This window comes from Schistocerca piceifrons, chromosome 1 (assembly GCF_021461385.2).
Source record: "Schistocerca piceifrons isolate TAMUIC-IGC-003096 chromosome 1, iqSchPice1.1, whole genome shotgun sequence".
Classification (NCBI taxonomy): domain Eukaryota; kingdom Metazoa; phylum Arthropoda; class Insecta; order Orthoptera; family Acrididae; genus Schistocerca; species Schistocerca piceifrons.
Window position 1 is genome coordinate 355,784,439 of NC_060138.1, and position 19,195 is coordinate 355,803,633.

Sequence of the window (19,195 nt, forward strand, 5' to 3'; positions counted from 1 at the left end):
GGACGATGCGGGCATACAGGCTCTCCTAGTAAGGTGGCGTAAGGCAGTTGTATTGAACGGAGAGTATGCTAAAAATAGTGTTCTGTAGCCAAAAGTGTGGGAAATAATATGCTGTATTGGAAAATGAATAAAATTAACCTGCTTTCAAAAAAAAAGACGTGGTGCATTACTGAGTATGCGAAGGAACTTGCCCCCCCCCCCCCCCCCATAGACACGGGTTCCTAGGTAGATGCCGTGTTTCTTGACTTCCGCAAGGCGTTTGATACAGTTCCCCATAGTCGTTTAATGAACAAAGTAAGAGCATATGGACTATCAGACCAATTGTGTGATTGGATTGAAGAGTTCCTAGATAACAGAACGCAGCATGTCATTCTCAATGAAGAGAAGTCTTCCGAAGTAAGAGTGATTTCAGGTGTGCCGCAGGGGAATGTCGTAGGACCGTTGCTATTCACAATATATATAAATGACCTTGTGGATAACATCGGAAGTTCACTGGGGATTTTTGCAGATGATGCTGTAGTACATCGAGAGGTTGTAACAAAGGAAAATTGTACTGAAATGCAGGAGGATCTGCAACGAATTGATGCTTGGAGCAGGAAATTACAATTAAATCTCAATGTAGACAAGTGTAATGTGCTGCGAATACATTGAAAGCTTCTTTATCATCTAGCTGCAATACAGCAGGTCAGCAACTGGGAGCAGTTAATTCCATAAATTATCTGGGAGTAGGCATTAAGAGTGATTTAAAATGGAATGGCCATATAAAATTAATCGTCGGTAAAGCAGATGCCAGACTAAGATTCATTGGAACAATCCTAAGGAAATGCAGTCCGAAAACAAAGGAAGTAGGTTACAGTACACTTGTTCGCCCACTGCTTGAATACTGCTCGCCGATGTGGGATCCGTACTAGATAGGGGTGATAGAAGAGATAGAGAAGATCCAATGGAGAGCAGCGCGCTTCGTTACAGGATCTTTTAGTAATCGCGAAAGTGTTACCCAGGTGATAGGTAAACTCCAGTGGAATACTCGGCGAGAGAGACGCTCAGTAGCTCGGTACAGGCTTTTGTTGAAGTTTCGAGAACATACCTTCACCGAGGAGTCAAGCAGTATATTGCTCCCTCCTACGCATATCTCGCGAAGAGACCATGAAGATAAAATCAGAGAGATTAGAGCCCACACAGAGGCATACCGACAATCTTTCTTCCCACGAACAATACGAGACTGGAATGGAAGGGAGAACCGATACAGGTACTCAAGGTACTCTCCGCCACACACCGTCAGGTGGCTTGTGGAGTATGGATGTAGATGTAGATATACTTACGAAGCCCGTCGTATATTTCCCCATGGCTCTCAGGAGAGACGACTAGCACACTCACAAGATGACATAAAACAGTCATTTAGAGGTCAGACCCTGTGGGCCAATCTCACCGACTCGGCAGACAGAATATCTAGAGAGCTGCATAAAGAGTGCTTGCAACAGCGTCGAGAGTACAAGCGGCAACGGACGCAGGCGGCCAATGAATCTGCATACAATACTAGCGAGACAAACTACAGTGGCAGTGGTGGCGGGTTAGATGACAACGACACGGGCAAAGACACACAACCATAGAATAAGTACTAAACGTCTGGTCACCAGGGTGTTACGAAAACAAGTGCTTATTAGACAATAATATTAGACTGTGAGACGACTGTAGAAACAGAGGACAGCACTCGCTGCTGTATAGAATAACCTAACCCAGATGTAGGGTAACGCCATCTGAGGGCAAGAAGCTCAAAATATCGCTGAGGTCCTCGCTCTCTGATGGAGAGTAGCAGCAAGTGGGGCAGTGGCTGCCTAGGGGCGATAGAGTCCCAACGTTTTTCTGAGATACTCGCTAATCCACAGCATTGGTGGTAGCATTCTTTAAATCAGAATACTTTCTTACCTTTCTATTTTCCTACCTTCTTAATACATAGTTTTAGCGTTTCCGTGACCCAGTTAGCACTAACTTCCCAAGTACTTAAAGCTGCAACTTTGTTCAAACGCTAAGAAATTCAATAAGTTTTATATTATGTATATGTACAATTTAATACTGTGATAACAAGACTGTCTTACAAGGAGATCATACAAGCTCCGCCACGCCGATTTGAATCATATTGACAGGATGCGTAGGACACGATTAGGACTACAACATGTAAACAGGAAAACTCTCAACGGTTCTCGAGAAAATCGAGTTAGAAATGTTAGGTGTGCTTATTTATTTTTGAGTTGTCGCTTACATACGCTGACGCTGCAGTCGAACGAATAAGCGCTTAGTTTCAAAAGCGCGGGATCTTAGGATGAAATCTCGCTCCCGATACTTTTTTTCATTCTTACGTAATTCTAACAAAATATTTATTATGACTGCAAAATATCGATATTTAATGATTCATTTATTATTTTGAAAATCTTTGTACTGATAAAGACAAAAGGTTTTTCGTTAAGAGAGTGGAAACAGAGGACACACGAGAACTTGCAATCAGATTAGTTTCGTCATTTTGGTTCAAATGGCTCTGAGCACTATAGGACTTAGCTTTTGAGGTCACCAGTCCCCTAGAACTTAGAACTACTGGAACCTAACTAACCTAAAGACGTCACACACACCCATGCCCGAGGAAGGATTCGAACCTGCGACCGTAGCGGTCGCGCGGTTCCAGACTCTAGCGCCTAGAACCGTTCGGCCACCCCGGCCGGCCTCGGTTATTTTATCTGTATATTTGTGACGAGTCCAATATGTAACCTATGTTACACTGCACGAATCAAGATGATACTGATCATAGAAAAATGGGAAATAATAATTTTTGTGACATACAGCACACGTAATGACTGCCAAATTTTTGCATCTGCATGTTTTTTTCGATGTGTCTATTGCAAAATATGGTTCAAATAGCTCTGAGCACTATGGTACTTAACATCTGAGGTCATCAGTCCCTTAGACTTAGAAGTACTTAAACCTAAATAACCTAAGGACATCACACACAACCATGTCCGAGGCAGGATTCGAACCTGCGACCGTAGCAGCAGCGCGGTTCCAGACTGAAGCCCCTAGAGCCGCTCGGCCACAACGGCCGGCTTATTGCAAAATAAACTTGGTTTACATTCATAAACGCCTCTCTTTCACCACACAATTTGGCGGCGTATCGCGTGTATTGAAACGTATCATCGATTACCTGTGCAGACAACTGGTGATGTTTGACTTGTTGTATTTTTATATAAATCTTCTCTAGAAGATCTCTCGAAAGGCCGCACCAGCGGAGTACACTGGCAGATCCCTCTCCATCGTCGTTCAGATTCTTGTTCCTTCAGGCTCTCCAAGAATCAAATCAAGGAGAAAAAGAAATTGTTCTTCTCTCAGGTATGGCTTCATGATGGCAGTCAGAAAATTCTTGTGTAGTGCTATTGTCAGTTTCACAAAATTTTGTACATGACTGAACGTTCAGAGACCGTGAATAGTTACAATTGAAAGAAAACAGCCCTCGGTCACTAATTTTTAACGAATTAAAATTAGTGACCGAGGGATGATTTCTTTCAATGGTATTGTGAGTTTGCCGGACGTTGCAGATATATTTACATGCTTACTCATCAACTGATGTTTTCACTCTTGGTTTAATTGAGCCAGTTGTCTCTTCAAAGCATTTTTCTTTCAAGTACAAAAGTAATAAATGGATCATTAAATATTTAATTTGCACAGCTGTTGTTAGACTTACATGGGAATGAAAAAATGTCACGGCAGCGAGATTCGATCAAATACGTATGCTTATGAAACTACGCGCTTACTCGCTTGGCTGAGGACTCATCGAGTACCAGCGACTGCACGAAGTATATACGCGTGTCTAAAATATTCTAACTCGATTTTCTTGAAAGCGGTTGAGAGTTGTGTCTTCCTGTCCACATATGTTTAAGCCTTAGTAGTGCCCTACACACCCTGTCAATATTAATCAAATCGGTGAGGGGAAGTTCTTACGATCATCTTGTTAGTCACCAGGTGTCAGGTCATTTGTGAACGCCAGCGAAAAAAATAAAAGTAAACAAATAAATAATAAAGCATCTAGTACACTTCATCCGGATCAACGTCGTTGTTCGCGCCTTTACGGCGCTGAAGTGTACGGTGACCAGTCTGAAGTATGTCTAATTTAGTTGTCACCAACCTTTCTGAGACCACTGCCCCTAAGTGTAATCAGGTATTAGGTAATAACCCAATCCCACGACCACCGTCTGTCACCACCATCATCGACATTAGCGCCTAACGAAACTGCAGAATGAAAATGAGTTTTCTTTGAACATTTTTATTCTTAAAATGACAAAAGATAAATGGTATTTAGTTTTTGTAGGTGTTTTATTAAACAACGAACTAATGCGTCAGTGAGACAATTGGCGCTGCTTATTTCTGACCTTTTTTTTTTTGTACAGAATGATGCGATTGTCAGTGGGTCGCGAATGCTGCCTACAACACCTTCTGAAAGAATAAAGCTGACTATCTACATTGAGGGTACACGATTGTTACAAAACATGTTTGGTCTGCAGCACTCCTCTTCCTAATGACAATTGATTCATCCCGACCCTGGCTCCTCATTTAATAAAATTAAACAAGTTAAAATGTGGACTATACACTTATTGTTTGTAAATCGTTTGACTGCTGAACTCCTTACTTCTGAAATGGCGGAAATTGGAAGACTTCAGGCTGACAACCCTTTTGTGTCTAACCATTGCCACCAATAATAATAATAATAATAATAATAATAATAATGTTGTGTTGTCTTCATCATCCTCATCTCATCCTCATCGACGCGCAAGTCGCCGAAGTGGCGTCAACTCAGACTTGCATCAGGCGAACGGTCTACCCGACGGGAGGCCCTAGCCACACGACATTTCATTTCAGCAGTAATAATAATGATAACGATGCGTAGGCGCCACAGCAATGTATTACCTGTTACGCAGTTATTGTTGTGCTGCGCTGCCAATTACTTCATTTATCTATTTGGAAGTAAATAATGAAACAATTTATAATCCATTTAGGGTACTATCTATAACCTGGAGAAACCATTTTGATAGGATATTTCAGCATGTGTATGTCTCAGTTTTACTGTCACAGAATGGTGGTACAAAGTACAGAATATGTGTGTACTGAGTAGACTATATGAAGAAGATGTTGTTCATACAATCGTTTTACAAACTGTAACATTCACCACATTGTGTCACGTGTGAATCGTAGTATTTGAAAAACAAATGTGGTCGTTGGGAATTTATGTAATTATTATTGGAGTCTTATGAAAAGTGATAATAGGAATAATATTTTTAAAATAGTTTAGTTCCGTGACCGAAACACGACTGAACCCTTTTGTTTTTACCTCTCAGAAAATTTGATTTTACGCTTCAAGGGGTAACTATGTAACGTCCCCCTCCCCTTCTATCGACAATGTTAGAAATATATGACCGTGTAACCATGTGCCTAAACAATTGGAGTAAAATTTTGAAAAGGCTATCGTTCCGAAGATTCAATATAAAGTCGATAAATGACGGGGAGGTTAACAACAAGATGCCTTCCAGGACAACTTATTCCGCCTACTTAATTACTGTAAAATTTAGTATGGTTGTTCGAAAGGTTTGTGCTATCATTGAAGTATTGAGCCAACGAGAAGGGGTATCACGTGGATCGGAACAGAATAATAAGAGTTACTGAAATAATTATAGATAAAAGAAATATGGTCGCCAGCCCAATTGGGCAAAATTTCTGTTCGGTATGTGAATTAAAGAGCTGAACAGTCAATGTCAAGAATTACTCGAACACGCGCGGCAACAGAGGGCTGCACGCACGTTAGCAAAAACAGTTGAAACATTTGTCTAATAAAGCGAGAAAGAAAATAGTTTGCACTCGAAATATCATTAACTGATAGAGCTGAAATTTTGAAAACATACAAGATAACACTTAGATTAATGGTTACTTACAGTTGTAAGTGACAATGGCGCTACCTCACAAAATGGTTCAAATGGCTCTGAGCACTATGGGACTTAACTTCCGAGGTCATCAGTCCCCTAGAACTTAGAACTACTTAAATCTAACTAACCTAAGGACGTCACAGACATCCATGCCGAGGCAGGATTCGAACCTGCGACTGTTGCGGTCGCGCGGTTCCAGACTGTAGTGCCTAGAACCGCTCGGCCACTCCGGCCGGCGCTACCTCACAATAACGTCTACTATTTTCATATGAATTTTGGAAAACGGCAAAAAATAATTAAAAGAAACTCTATTGACTTCTGAACAGGGAAGTAGAAATTGATAATTACTGTATCAAAAGGTAATTATTATACTTTAGCACGACTGCAAGTCAGAATGTGAACCAGAACTTTACTAACAACAAATTACAATAATCACTGATATTTGCACTCACTCATTAATTCTAGTTAGTGCTTTTGTTCATAGTGCCAGGAATCATTTTAATTTGATTTACTATTTGCAACAATTAGATCGCCTCAGATTAAAGTTCAAATTTAAAGTTAGTGAGACTGAAATTACTGAATGCTTTAAGTTCAAATCTTTAATCCAACTGAATCATTTAGTTCATAAGCAAATTTAACTGACGCTGCAATTTTCATTTTTCGTAAACGGTACTCGGATTATTGTAACAATAGGACAGGACAGGAACCTACTTGGTGAATGATTTTAGGAGAATCATCAGTAAACAGTTTTGATTAAACTATGGTAATTATTCACTCGCAAAACACCACAAAGCTGAGTAACGCCGTTATCAAACTAGCTGACAATAAGCTGTGATGCAGCAATCTTAACTTCAGTCCATTCTCGCCGTGACGAAGTTGCTGACGACGATACTGCTGCTGGCTCCTTTCCATGATAATTAGCGAGCACGGGAGTTATTGGCAGTGATATTGTCGCGGCGGGTTCTTGATGTTGCTGCAGCCAATATTTCCACCGCCCACGCTCATCACTTGCCACGTGCCGCTAAACAATCACTCCTCCAGTACAGTGCACGCCATCCATGCGTCCGCACTTCACCAAGTCTCACACCAGAGATCTCTCTCTGTGTAGCGCGCGCTCTGACGTAACATCCTCCCGTGTCCAGAGACGCCGCTACTCCAACGATACTTATTCGTTGACAAAAACCTAACGTTTCCCTAACATTCCCTCAGCGATTACTCAGCGATATTTACATAATAAACATAATTGATTATACGGCAAAATAAACAAATTAATGCATACATCGTGTACATATAAATTTACATGAAGATAAAAGCAAGTATAAATACAATAATAAATGGTGAAAGAGAGCATCGGCATGAAAGTGTTACAACCATCCCCAAGTTGCGAACCACTGCTAATTCAGTAGCTAACATGTGTCCAGTTGTTGTGAAACATGGGAAGCTCGGTGGACTTGTGAAAGGCTAATAGTTTTCAGTTAATGGGTGTACGTACTTGTCGAAGTCCAAGGTGGTGCTCATGAAGGTCTGGAGTTCAGTGCGCTTGTGTCTGTGCGCCGGCAGGAAGGCGGTGCGGCTGGGCGAGGTGGACGCGCGCGGAGACCCGGACTGCGACGAGGTGCAGTGCGCCGAGCCGGTGCAGGATTTCGCCGTGGCCGCCGCCGTGGTGCATCCGCAGTACAACTCGCCCAAGTTCCGCCACGACGTGGCGCTCGTCCGCCTCGACCGCGAGGCGCGCTTCTCAGGTTAGTCTCAGCTGCCAGCGCTGCCGCAGTAACCAGCTGCGCCGTCGGCCTTCATTCTCATATTTTATCGCAGACAGCAACTGTCTTCCGGAGAGACCGTCACTTCTGATCTCAATTTTGCTTCCTGCAGCACCAACGTAAACAATGATCATTTGATTAGCATGCTTGTGGGTATAGCTACAGTCGTCAAGCAGCACGGAAGTTATGCGGCTCGCAGGTCATCATTCTCACCACTGTCCCAGTCGCTACATTTACATACTCTTATGCCGTTAGATACGGTTTTTTGTATTTCAGTTTCCTAATACCCGTTTCTGTTGGTCTTGTATTGTTGTTCTTGAGGTAGTCAGTACGAAGTCTGGTTTGATGCAGCTTTCAACGCTGTTTTGTCTTGTGCAAGCCGCTTCATCTCTGCATAACTTCGACAACCAACATCCACTTGAACCTGTTTACTGTATTCAAGCCTTATTCTCCCCCTACAATTTTTGCACCCCGCATATCCCTCCATTACTGAATCTGACGATGCAGTGATGCCTCAGGATGTGTCCTACAAACCGATTGCTTCTCTTAGTCAAATTGAGTCATGAATTTCTTTTTTCTCGAGTTCGTTCCAGCACCTCCTCATTATTTATTCCATCCTCTCATCAAGTTTCAACTTTCTTCTGTAGCACTACGTTCAAACACTTATGTTATCTTCTTGTTTGCTCATCGTCCATGTTTCACCTCCGTAAAAGGCTAAACTCAATTCACATGCTTTCAGAAAAGACTTCCTAAAACCTAAATTTATATTCTATGTTTAGAAATCTCTTTTTTATCAGTTGAAGACATAAAGTTTGAAAATGAGCAAGTGGTCATATTTTGGCACTTTATTTTACAAGTCCCTCTTCATCACACAAACTTTTACACTTCACTATTACCGGTTTCGGCTACTGCCATCCTCAGATCATAAAATGTTCTGATGTAGTGTCAACATCAAACTAAACATGTAGGTAAATAGCAAGTGCACTTACTATGTACCTACATGTTTGCTTTGACGTTGATACTACATCAGAATATTTTATGATCTGAGGATGGCAGTAGCTGAAACCGGTAATAGTGAAGTGTAAAAGTTTGTGTGATCAAGGCGGACCTGAAAAATAAAATAGCTTTTTCTTTTTTTCAAAAGCGCTTTTATTCCTATTACAAGATGGTTCAAATGGCTCGAAGCACTATGGGACTTAACATCTGAGGTCATCAGTCCCCTAGACTTTAGAACTACTTAAACCTAACTAACCTAAGGACATCACACACATGCATGCCCGAGGCTGGATTCGAACCTGCGACCGTAGCAGCAGCGCGGTTCCGGACTGAAGCGGCTAGAACCGCTCGCTCACAGCGGCCGGCTTCCTATTACAAATAAACATTTCACACCCTCTCCACTTCGACAATCTCCAGTTATTTTGCTGTTCAAATATCGAAACTCATCGACCACTTTTAGTGTCTCATGGTCTAATTAAATTGTATCATCATCCAGTGATTTCTTTCTACTACATTCACTCACACTTGTATTACTTGATATCCATCTTATAACCTCTTATCAAGACATTATCCAATCTCTTCAACTGCTCTCGCTGTGACCACTCAAATACCGAGTCTCGAAATGTAGGTTTGGTTGCTGGATTTCAGCTTCCATATCCGATTTTATGTCCATGTGAATGCTCAACTGCTTTGGAGTTCCTATTCGATGGTTAGGTTGTTACCTGCTTATTAAAGAGCTGGCAAGTAACAACGAAGTGCTTTTCTGTGTGTTGAAGGAATGTTGAACAGACTAGAAAGTAATCCATTTCCCTTATTTAAACTAAGGCGAGAACATTTCGTTCTTATTTAAAAAAAGACATGCCTAAATTATTATATTATCTTCTATTAGCAAATACGATCCCATTGGTAATAGCCCCATATGCTTTGTAGATGGCTATTTAGAACCTTCTAAACTCACTGCATTTCTTATGCCAAAGTGTCTCAGACACAGTCTTCAGCTGCTGATAAAATATTTGCTATTCTATGCATAGGAAGAGTAACGTATTTTTTATCATTCGAAAGTTTTCTAACCATCCCAAGCCTTGAAAATAGTTCAGTACAATAATACACCGCCAGTCATTCCCTTAAACAACACGCATGACATAGGTCCGTGTAATAAAACAGTATTGATTGAAAAGGATAAGATTTCTAAATATCTATTCTGAAACAATTTCCTCCGCTTCCCTTAACAGTTCAGGGACATTCATCAGAAAACCGTACTCTGTTTTCATTTAAAATATTATGATTGTATTGATGAGATATTTAATTTCATGTACAGCTTGCACGAACAGGCAAAGCTGCACACAGATTTCTAAAAAAATATTATGTTACCCATTCCCAAATTCCATAAATTGTGAATACTACAGAACTCTGAGTCTGTTTGTTCATGCACCTGAAGTAATATCCTCAACTGTACTAGGCTGCATAGAGCAGGAAGTTGGAGCTTTGCAATCAGATCACTTTCTATACTGGAAAAACAGAGGACCAGAGAAGCAGTACTAATTCCAACACCGTCTATATATTAACAACTGCAAAGGAATCTAACAGGTCTTGAAACAAGCAAGAACAGACTATAAAGATCGAAGAATAACATGGAACTTTTACCAAAATGGAACAGCTGTTACGGTCTTGATGGAAGGACAAAGCAACAAGAAGAGCAGAAAAGAAAAAGCGACCGACAAGACAGTGCATTAGCAGCGATTGTCCATACCTGTATGTAGAAAAGGCACTTTAAAAAGTCAGAGATGACTAACAGATAGATATACGAGGGTCACTCCAAAAGAAATGCACACTATTTTTTTTTTAAATCCATCTTTTATTCTACATGTTTGAAAGTTTTACAGTGTGTAGATACATCCTTTAGGAACAATATTTTCATTTCTCCATATAATTTCCATCCCTCTCAACTGCCTTACGCCATCTTGGAACCAGCGCCTGTATACGCGCACGGTAAAATTCTGGACCAACCTGTTGGAGCCACTGTTTGGCAGCGTGCACAAGGGAGTCATTCATCTAGTTCCACGAAAAGAGTCTTTCAGTTTCCCAAAGAGATGATAGTCACATGGAGCCAGGTCAGGACTGAAAGGCGGGTGTTGCAGTGTTGTCCATCCGTGTTTTGTGATCGCTTCCATGATTTTTTGACTGACATATGGCCCTGCATTGTCGTGCAACTGCAAAACATACTGCTTTTGCCGATGTGGTCGAACACCACTCAATCGAGCTTGAAGTTTCTTCAGTGTCGTCACATATGCATCAGAGTTTATGGTGGTTTTACTTCGCATAATGTCGACAAGCAAGAGTCCTTCAGAATCGAAAAACACCGTAGCCATATCTTTTCCAGCAAAAGGTGTGGTTTTGAATTTTTTTTTCTTGGGTGAATTTGCATGATGCCACTCCATTGATTGCCTCTTCATCTCTGGTGAAAAATGATGGAGCCATGTTTCATCACCTGTCACAACTCTTGCAAGAAATTCATCTCCACCATTCTCGTACTGTTCCAAAAGTTCGCTGCATACCGTTTTTCTTGTTTCTTTGTGAGCCACTGTCAACATCCTGGGAACCCACCTGTCACAAACCTCTTTTAACGCCAACACTTTCAGTATTCTGCAAACACTTTCTTCTCCTATCCCAACGTAGCGTGAGAATTCGTTCACTGTGATGCGTCTGTCAGCAGTCACCAAATCGTTAACTCTCTGCACATTGTCTGGAGCGTGTACAGTACGAGGCCTGCCGCTGAGAGGACAATCATCAATATTGCCGTGTCCGCTTTCATCACATAATCTGCTTGCCCACCGACCAACTGTACTGCGATCGACAGCAGCATCTCCAACACCTTTTTCAACCTCTTTTGGATGTTTCCCACTGTCTCGTTTTCACAGCACAGGAATTCTTTGACAGCACGTTGCTCCTGACGAACGTCGGGTGTAGCAGCCTCTTGAAGACATGCTGTGACGGCGCCACTCACGGGAACAGGTTGAACTAAGTTTGAGAACAAGCAGGAAGGATGTATCTACACACTGCAAAACTTTCACACATGCAGAATGAAAACTGTATTTTTACAAAAATAGTGTGCATTTCTTTTGGAGTGACCCTCGTACTAATACATGGCCAAAGAAAAAAAAAAAGTTGAAATGTGCCAGTGATGCAGCAGTCCCAGCTGAAAGTGCAGAAGATCTTGAAACTGTATTAATTAAAATGGGACGTTGAATATCATCGAAGTACCATTGTGCTGTAAGGCTGTCTTGCATGACAACGTCTGTGCTGGTAATCAGGGCCCAGTTCGAAGCAGGACTCATAACTGAAGGCAGTTCTATTCCAATCAACGAGATTCCAGGGTGAAGACGAGTCTGGAGACGCCCCAGACAACGTTCGGATACCAACCTGACCTGACATGCGGCCCGACAACAAAGAGTGGTGGTATGGCGTGTCACTTTATCTCATGGCAGGACCCTCTTGGTTGCCATTCGTGGCACCCTTACAGCACAACGGAGCGTCGACGATATTCAACGGCCTGTTTTTGTGCTCTTCTAGCCAAGCCATCCTGGGCTTATATTACAGCAAGATATTACCCTTCTGCACACGGCAAGAGTTTCTACTGTTTGTCTTCGTGCTCAACAAACGCTACTTTGATCAGCAAGGTAGCCGGAATCTCTCCAATTGAAAACGTTTGTTACATTATGGGCAGGGCCTTACAAACAGCTCGAGGTTTCGACGATCTAACGCGTCAACTGGACATAATTTGGTACGATATCCCTCAGGAGGACATCCAACTCTGTCATCCATGCCACACCGAATAACTGTTTGCGTAAGGGCCAGAGTGGCAACGGCCTTGCCGCAGTGGGCACACCGGTTCCCGTTAGACACCGAAGTTAAGCACTGTCGGGCGAGGCTGGAACTTGGATGGGTGACCATCCGGCAGCCATGCGTTGTTGCCATTTTTCGGGGTGCACTCAGCCTCGTGATGCCAATTGAGGAGCTACTCGACCGAATAGTAGCGGCTCCGGTCAAAGAAAACCATCATAACGACCAGGAGAGCGGTGTGCTGACCACACGTCCCTCCTATCTGCATCCTCAGTGAGGATGACACGGCGGTCGGATGGTCCCGATGGGCCACTTGTGGCCTGAAGACGGAGTGCTTTTAAGGGCCAGAGATGGACTACTGCGTTATTGAGTTGCTCAATTTGTGAAGCTCTTTTCATCGAATTTTTCTGAAATTGTAATCGATTGTTTGTTTGTACGTGTATGTCACATCTACCGATTTTCCAGTACATTCGAATAATTCCTTCGTGGCGAGTCTTTTTTTTTTGTCTTAGAGTGAACTAACTCGGACAGATTTTCATACTGAAGTCAGTAGCGGCTCGTAAACACTCATTCGCAGTTTTCTCGGAAACGGGTTGTCTGCAGGCGCAAGTTTACTGGAAACTTTTTTGCTACTGTTACCGTATACTTTAACAGTGGCAGTTTTTCCTATTAATTATGACTCACTGTGTACATTCTTTCACATATGCAAAATATTATCATTCCTCGCGCACTAAATGAACTTCAGAATATTAGTATGCAGCTATGTGTCCTCTACATTTATTAGAGGTGAGACGATACCAGAATAGTTGCAAAGCAAAACGCAATGTTACGGGATTGATAACATTGTCTTCCGTGCTTTATTTGGGCGATTGGTTTGCATAAAAAAAGACGAATTACAGAGTAGGGGGAAATAGGCAGATGACAGTACAGAGCAGCTGACTAGGGGAAGAATGAGCATCTTTACTGCTGCTGGTATGTTGGCTCTTGGTATTTCAATTCTCCGACACTTGTGTATGCTTTCTGCTGTCCAGATGGCTCCTGCCTTTGACTGCTTATTAAGGCTCGTGCTTATCGGATGTTTGGATGCGTGGAGCATCCCATCAAGACGTTGCGGCACACCACTGTATTGTATTGACATTCACCTGAGACCAGGCGCCGATCGACGGGAACAAACAAGCTATTAGCAGGCAAGAGAGCCTGCAGGCGTACAGTCTTTTCTTAAGGATGCTATAGAGACATCAGATAACACAAGCTAACGAATGGTCTGAGAAATCTTACTCGCATGTATGGTTGACACTACTGGGCACTTCGAACAGTCACAATCAGAGTTACTGTCGAGACAAAACGATTGTGCGTAGAATCAACAGAACAATTCCTAATGCAGTGGACCTATCAGAGCGGCCAAACTATAAACTGCTTGCAAATTATGTGCAACTCCTTGTAGGTAAATCTGAGAACAAATATATCTAAAAAAAGACAGGGGCTCATCTTATTTACCAAATAAGAATGAAGATAAAAACGCAGAACAGATTGGAACTTCACAAATGTTGCGAAACATAACAATAATTTCACAAACAAAAACATCGCTGCATTCAGAAATGAATCCTTTGAAGCATTTCCTGGTGGAGAAGTAAGTGATAAATAGAAGAACCAAGAGCGCACGAGACTAGGTAGCGCCTAAGTTGCAAGCAAATCCTTGTGCGTAATGCGAGCGTAGTACATGACTGGTAGAGTATCTCAGAATGTCACAGTAATTGAGGCACACAAGAATGAGTTAGCATGGCGTAAAATTTGCAGAAACTTTATAAGGCCTTATTTGAAACGCGTCGTTTCTGATTCATCACAGAATGAAAGCTTTAGTTCCATTTACAGTTTCGTCTGGTTCTGCTGAAATGTCTTCGGAACATATATTAATCTTATTGAATTTACACATCTGCGCTCTTCTCATACCTGCTTTATCTCAGAGACGTCAGTGAGTAGTTACAGCTGCTGCATACGTCCAGCATGCGATATCTATAAGTAGTAAGTGATTTTAGAAGACCATTATATCACTTTTGTGACAGTTATTTGAATGCTCTATTTTTAAACTTCGATAACTTACTTAGACCAACAAGCGACACTTGTGGCAATATTTTATTCTGTTATTTATTTATGCCATTGCACTAATTTTTTAAAATTTTGCATTGTGCTGCATATCATATTCGCAATATAAAAGCAAAGTGCCATGATTATGATATTTTAATAAGCTGTCGCTGCTTGTGAATCAAAATTAGCATTATTTCGTCGCACTAAAAAGTAGTGGTGCCTCGGAGTACTGAAAATATGAAATGTCTAGCTGGAAGCAAAGCTAACATTATTGCTAAACTGGAACATTTACTTTTGAACAAGTCGTTTTGTTGTATAGAATTGTATTTAAAAACCATAAAATGTTTGCTTTAGTTGTTAAATTTTAGAATTGTCAATAATCGCATGTGTTGCATGGAGAGATTAAACTGCTTGTCTTTGTTGTTTAGCATATGTTTCAGTAATAGCATTAAAAGTGTAAAAGGGTATAATATTCTACTATTTAGCACTCCGGAAACGAGTAGCATGTAGCTGTGCACGCAAACAAAGCCTGTGAACTGATTCCTTCCCCAATTTTTCTATAGAAATTGTGAATATGATCTTTGAAATAATTAATATAAATCTTATAACGGTGTGTTTTCTAGAGCGCATTTTGTGAGTCGCCATTTCTTTCCTTATACTGATAAAGTCGGTTCGTTCAGCTGTACTGTGTCCATACTTTTTGCATCAAAATGAAGATTAAGAGTATGAAACTCTTCATTTTTCTTTCTCCGTACTTCATGACGAGATCCTGTTTCATGCAAATCTCTGCTGTATGTTTCAGCGTACGTGATCCCGATTTGCCTGCCGTTCGGCGACCTTGCCACCCAGAACTACACCGGGCTGAAGGTGACCGTGGCGGGGTGGGGAGCCACCGAGAATGGTGAGTCCAGCAGATCGTTGTGCCACTTGCCGCGATAAACGACGTCTCGGAAGACGGAAGGGTCCAGGCGCCCCGGCCGTTGAAGTCGTTAGAAGGATAAAGAAGGTCAGAGTTTAACGACCACCTCATTAGACACGAAGTGATTTGAGATGGAAGGGGGTGGCCAAGAAATCTGCCGTGGTCTTGGTCAAGGAACTATTCCTACGTTCACCTCTAGTTATCTGGGGAGCCGACGAAAAGTTTAAACCACACTGATAGGACGAAAATGAAAGATAGGGACGATGCGTTTATGATTCAATTTTATTAATTACTGCGCCATCTCACTCGACTGTAAGAAATTGGTCATATAGGTAAGACTATTAAGTATATATACAGGGTGAGTCAAGTAAGATGTAACATTCCTTTCATTTCCTGAACGGTTCCAGATATTGAAACGAGATTTCCTGCATTTGATAATATGCTGAGGGACTCGAAATGTGAACTCTGGTATAAACCGAGATACTGGAACAAGTACAGCTGTTTTAAAGGAACTGTACACTTTCATAACTGCTTTCAGTAGCCCTTCGAAGGACAATTACAGTGATGTAGCGCTTGTTAATATGGACGTAGACACCTTTCGCAAAAGAGTATGAGAAATTCACAAAATTGGAACGCAATGCAGCCAGAGTCGGTGATTGTGCTGTAAACGACCCCAAGCAGAGCTCTCATGGCAGGCTCCGTCGTTATGGTCGATGCAGCAAGACAGCCCTACGCTAAGATAAAACCTGATTTTCCATACGACCTAGCTTCAGGGTCCGCTATGATCTTCGTGTATTGGAACTAAGGCATACGCTAGCTTGTAGGGCAGCAAGTGGGGCTTAGGAAAACTATTTTAAACGTGCATACCCTTCCATGTTTTTGTGGAGACAACTACAGTTTCGTCAGGCAGTTTTGGTTGGTTGGTTGTCTTGGGGGGAAGGGACCAAACAGCGAGGTCATTGGTCCCATTGTATTAGGGAAAAATGGGGAAGGAAGTCGGCCGTACCCTTTCAAAGAACTACCCCGGCATTTGCCTGAAGCGATTTAGGGAAATCATGGAAAACCTAATTCTGGATGGCCGGACGCGGGTTTGGACCGTCGTCCTCCCGAATGCGAGTCCAGTGTACTTACCACAGCGCCACCTCGATGGCCAGGCAGTTTTCCATTGCCGTTTCGACATCGTTTGTTTGACATTCGCCGAGTAAAATTAGCACGCCTAACTTCTCCTCGTTGTTTTACATGTCTGCATGCGAGAAACGTTGAAGCAGAAACGACCTTCAGCGCGGCCAAGTAAACACTCGAATGGCTTGATACAACGACATACCACCTACATGAGCGTGTTTACAACGCAATGGTCGATTTCGGCCTACTTGATTTTCAGTTTTAGAATTTCTCGTATTATTTTGAGAAGAGTTTCAACCCCTATATTAACAAGTATTATATCACTGTATTCGTGTATTCAAGCGCTTTCGGATGCCGTTAAAAATATATCATTCAGTATTTTGAACATGGCTCCACTTCAGCAACGGTTACAGAATAGCAGGTGAACAAGACAGCCAAGCAGTTGCAATAAATGGTGGTACTCAATTAACCTTAACCACGATTTCAACGCAGTCAAACCCGTCTTTTTCAGAAGGACGAGAAATAAAACCTCACATTAGCAAACAGTCACTTAATAATAAGATCTCCACATAAAATGTGTCGGCAACTACTTATAAATCAATTTGTAAAAGATACACTCAGTCGGCATGTAGATCTTAACAAGGGCTGGCATTTTATGTGATTGATTTTACTGATGTGACAGACCCTTGAGGTTAGTGGCCGTAACTTATACAAATGGATATGCACATCGTTCACAACACATTTTATTTATAGATGTTAGATCGGTTTACTAACTCACTGTTTGCTAATGTGAAGGTTGATTCTTGGCCTTCTGAAGAAGACGGGTTTAAATCCGTTGAAACCATGATTAAAGTTAACTGAATAGCACCATTTACTGCAAATGGTACGCTGTCTTAGTCTTATTCACCTGCTAAGTGTATCATTCTATGTAAAGATCATGCATGCCTCAATGTCTCGATCGATACAAGAGTTAAGATTCTTTATTACATATCAAAATACATTGCCGAAAACCTCGCTTTGATATCTAAAGCCGTTCACGAAACAAAAGGGGTGTTACGTCTTACTTGACTCGCCCTGTGTAGAGTCTCTAGTGGCACATCACCTTTGAATAGAAATGTAGTTTTAGTTAAAAATAAAAACAGAATATCTCCTACTGAAAGAGGCGTTAGTTTACATGGCGGCAAGTTCAATTGAGAAAGGGCTAAGTCAATGAGATCCATGCTGACTACATCGTAATAACAGTAGGCTCGTTCTCCGCGTTGTTAAAGGCAAAGGAAGCCACTATCTACCATACAAGATAGCTGCTACTATATTAGGACTGCGAAGAACAGGTACAAAAGTGCGATTTGCATTGACCAAAGGTTATTCCAGGATCGTAGAGAGTGAGAAGAGCCACCATCTGAAAAAAAACGCAGCGAAGAATGCAATAGAAGATAGATGCATTCCAGCGAAGAATCTAATTGCTGCGGTCAGAGAGACGCGTACAGAAGAGAAAGGAGCAAGGATTGGGAGACCGAAGATCGGTACAGGGACACATCGTACGGACGTATCCACCCCAAAAATACCGAAGGTACGATGGCACGCTCAAACGATATGAAATCTAATCCCACTGGCAAACGGAACTCGAGGCGTTTTGTAGTACTGGTAACACTCAGTAGTATTCAAGTCATATCATCGCCCTCTGCCACTGGGGTGAGATCCATAATATCAACAATACATACTTTGGCTGTCTTAGGCACAGATAAGAATCAGACTGACTGCTTAAAGAACTGGTTAAAATGAAAAAAAGAGCCTTTTTCGAATGTGTTGATGTACTTGAAACGGTGAATATAAACATTTATGAATTACTCATGGAATTCTTGTTAATGGTTGATATTGAAATGTAATCAGTCAGTTCGTCTGTGTATCCATTCATTTTGCTTCTTTTGAAACTAGTTAACCTGAGACCTTTTGGACAATGTACTTATTTAAATGTTATCGTTAGTGGAATTTGTGTTTTTAGTAACTTAGCAATTTTTAGAAAGCCAGTCCTTTAAGCATGAACTGACGTATAGCTGTCGCAAACTACAGGTTTGAAGTGAAATTTGCGTCAGTTTCAATTAGGATAAGCTGCAACAAGATACTTGTTTAAATATTTGCTTATTTTCTTTCCTAATTTTGACTCATTTCATGGTTATCTTCGGAAGCGGTCTGCAGAAGGCGTACATTACGAATACTAAAGCAACGTGTAACTAGTGTGATTATAGGAAGATACTTCCTGGTTTTTAGCTCTCTTACTGAAAAGGAATAGTAATGCAACAACAACATGACTTTTGCCTCCGCTGCTTAATGAAAAAGACTCAAATCTTCCGGCACGTTTCATAATGATGATGAACATGAAAAGGGATGAATTTAATAATATGAGCGAACAGATATTTCATTTACTGTAGCTGCAGCTGATATGATTTACGGCCACCGTGTTCAAAATGGAAGTTTCTTTGTGCCTAGTACTGGTTTATAATATCGTGGTTTCGCGA

The 19,195-nt window shown here is 41.6% G+C and overlaps 1 protein-coding gene and 1 pseudogene across 1 annotated transcript in view; both read left to right on the plus strand.

Annotated features, from left to right (window-relative positions):
• The window catches only part of LOC124721087, a 213,365-nt gene that overhangs the window by 177,608 nt on the left and 16,562 nt on the right, over nt 1-19,195 (plus strand). The window contains exons 4-5 of the mRNA XM_047245932.1: nt 7,518-7,699; nt 15,441-15,539. Coding sequence (XP_047101888.1) covers nt 7,518-7,699; nt 15,441-15,539 — 281 coding nt within the window. The remainder of the gene's footprint in view (nt 1-7,517; nt 7,700-15,440; nt 15,540-19,195) is intronic.
• LOC124723238 lies at nt 12,572-12,687 on the plus strand (annotated as a pseudogene).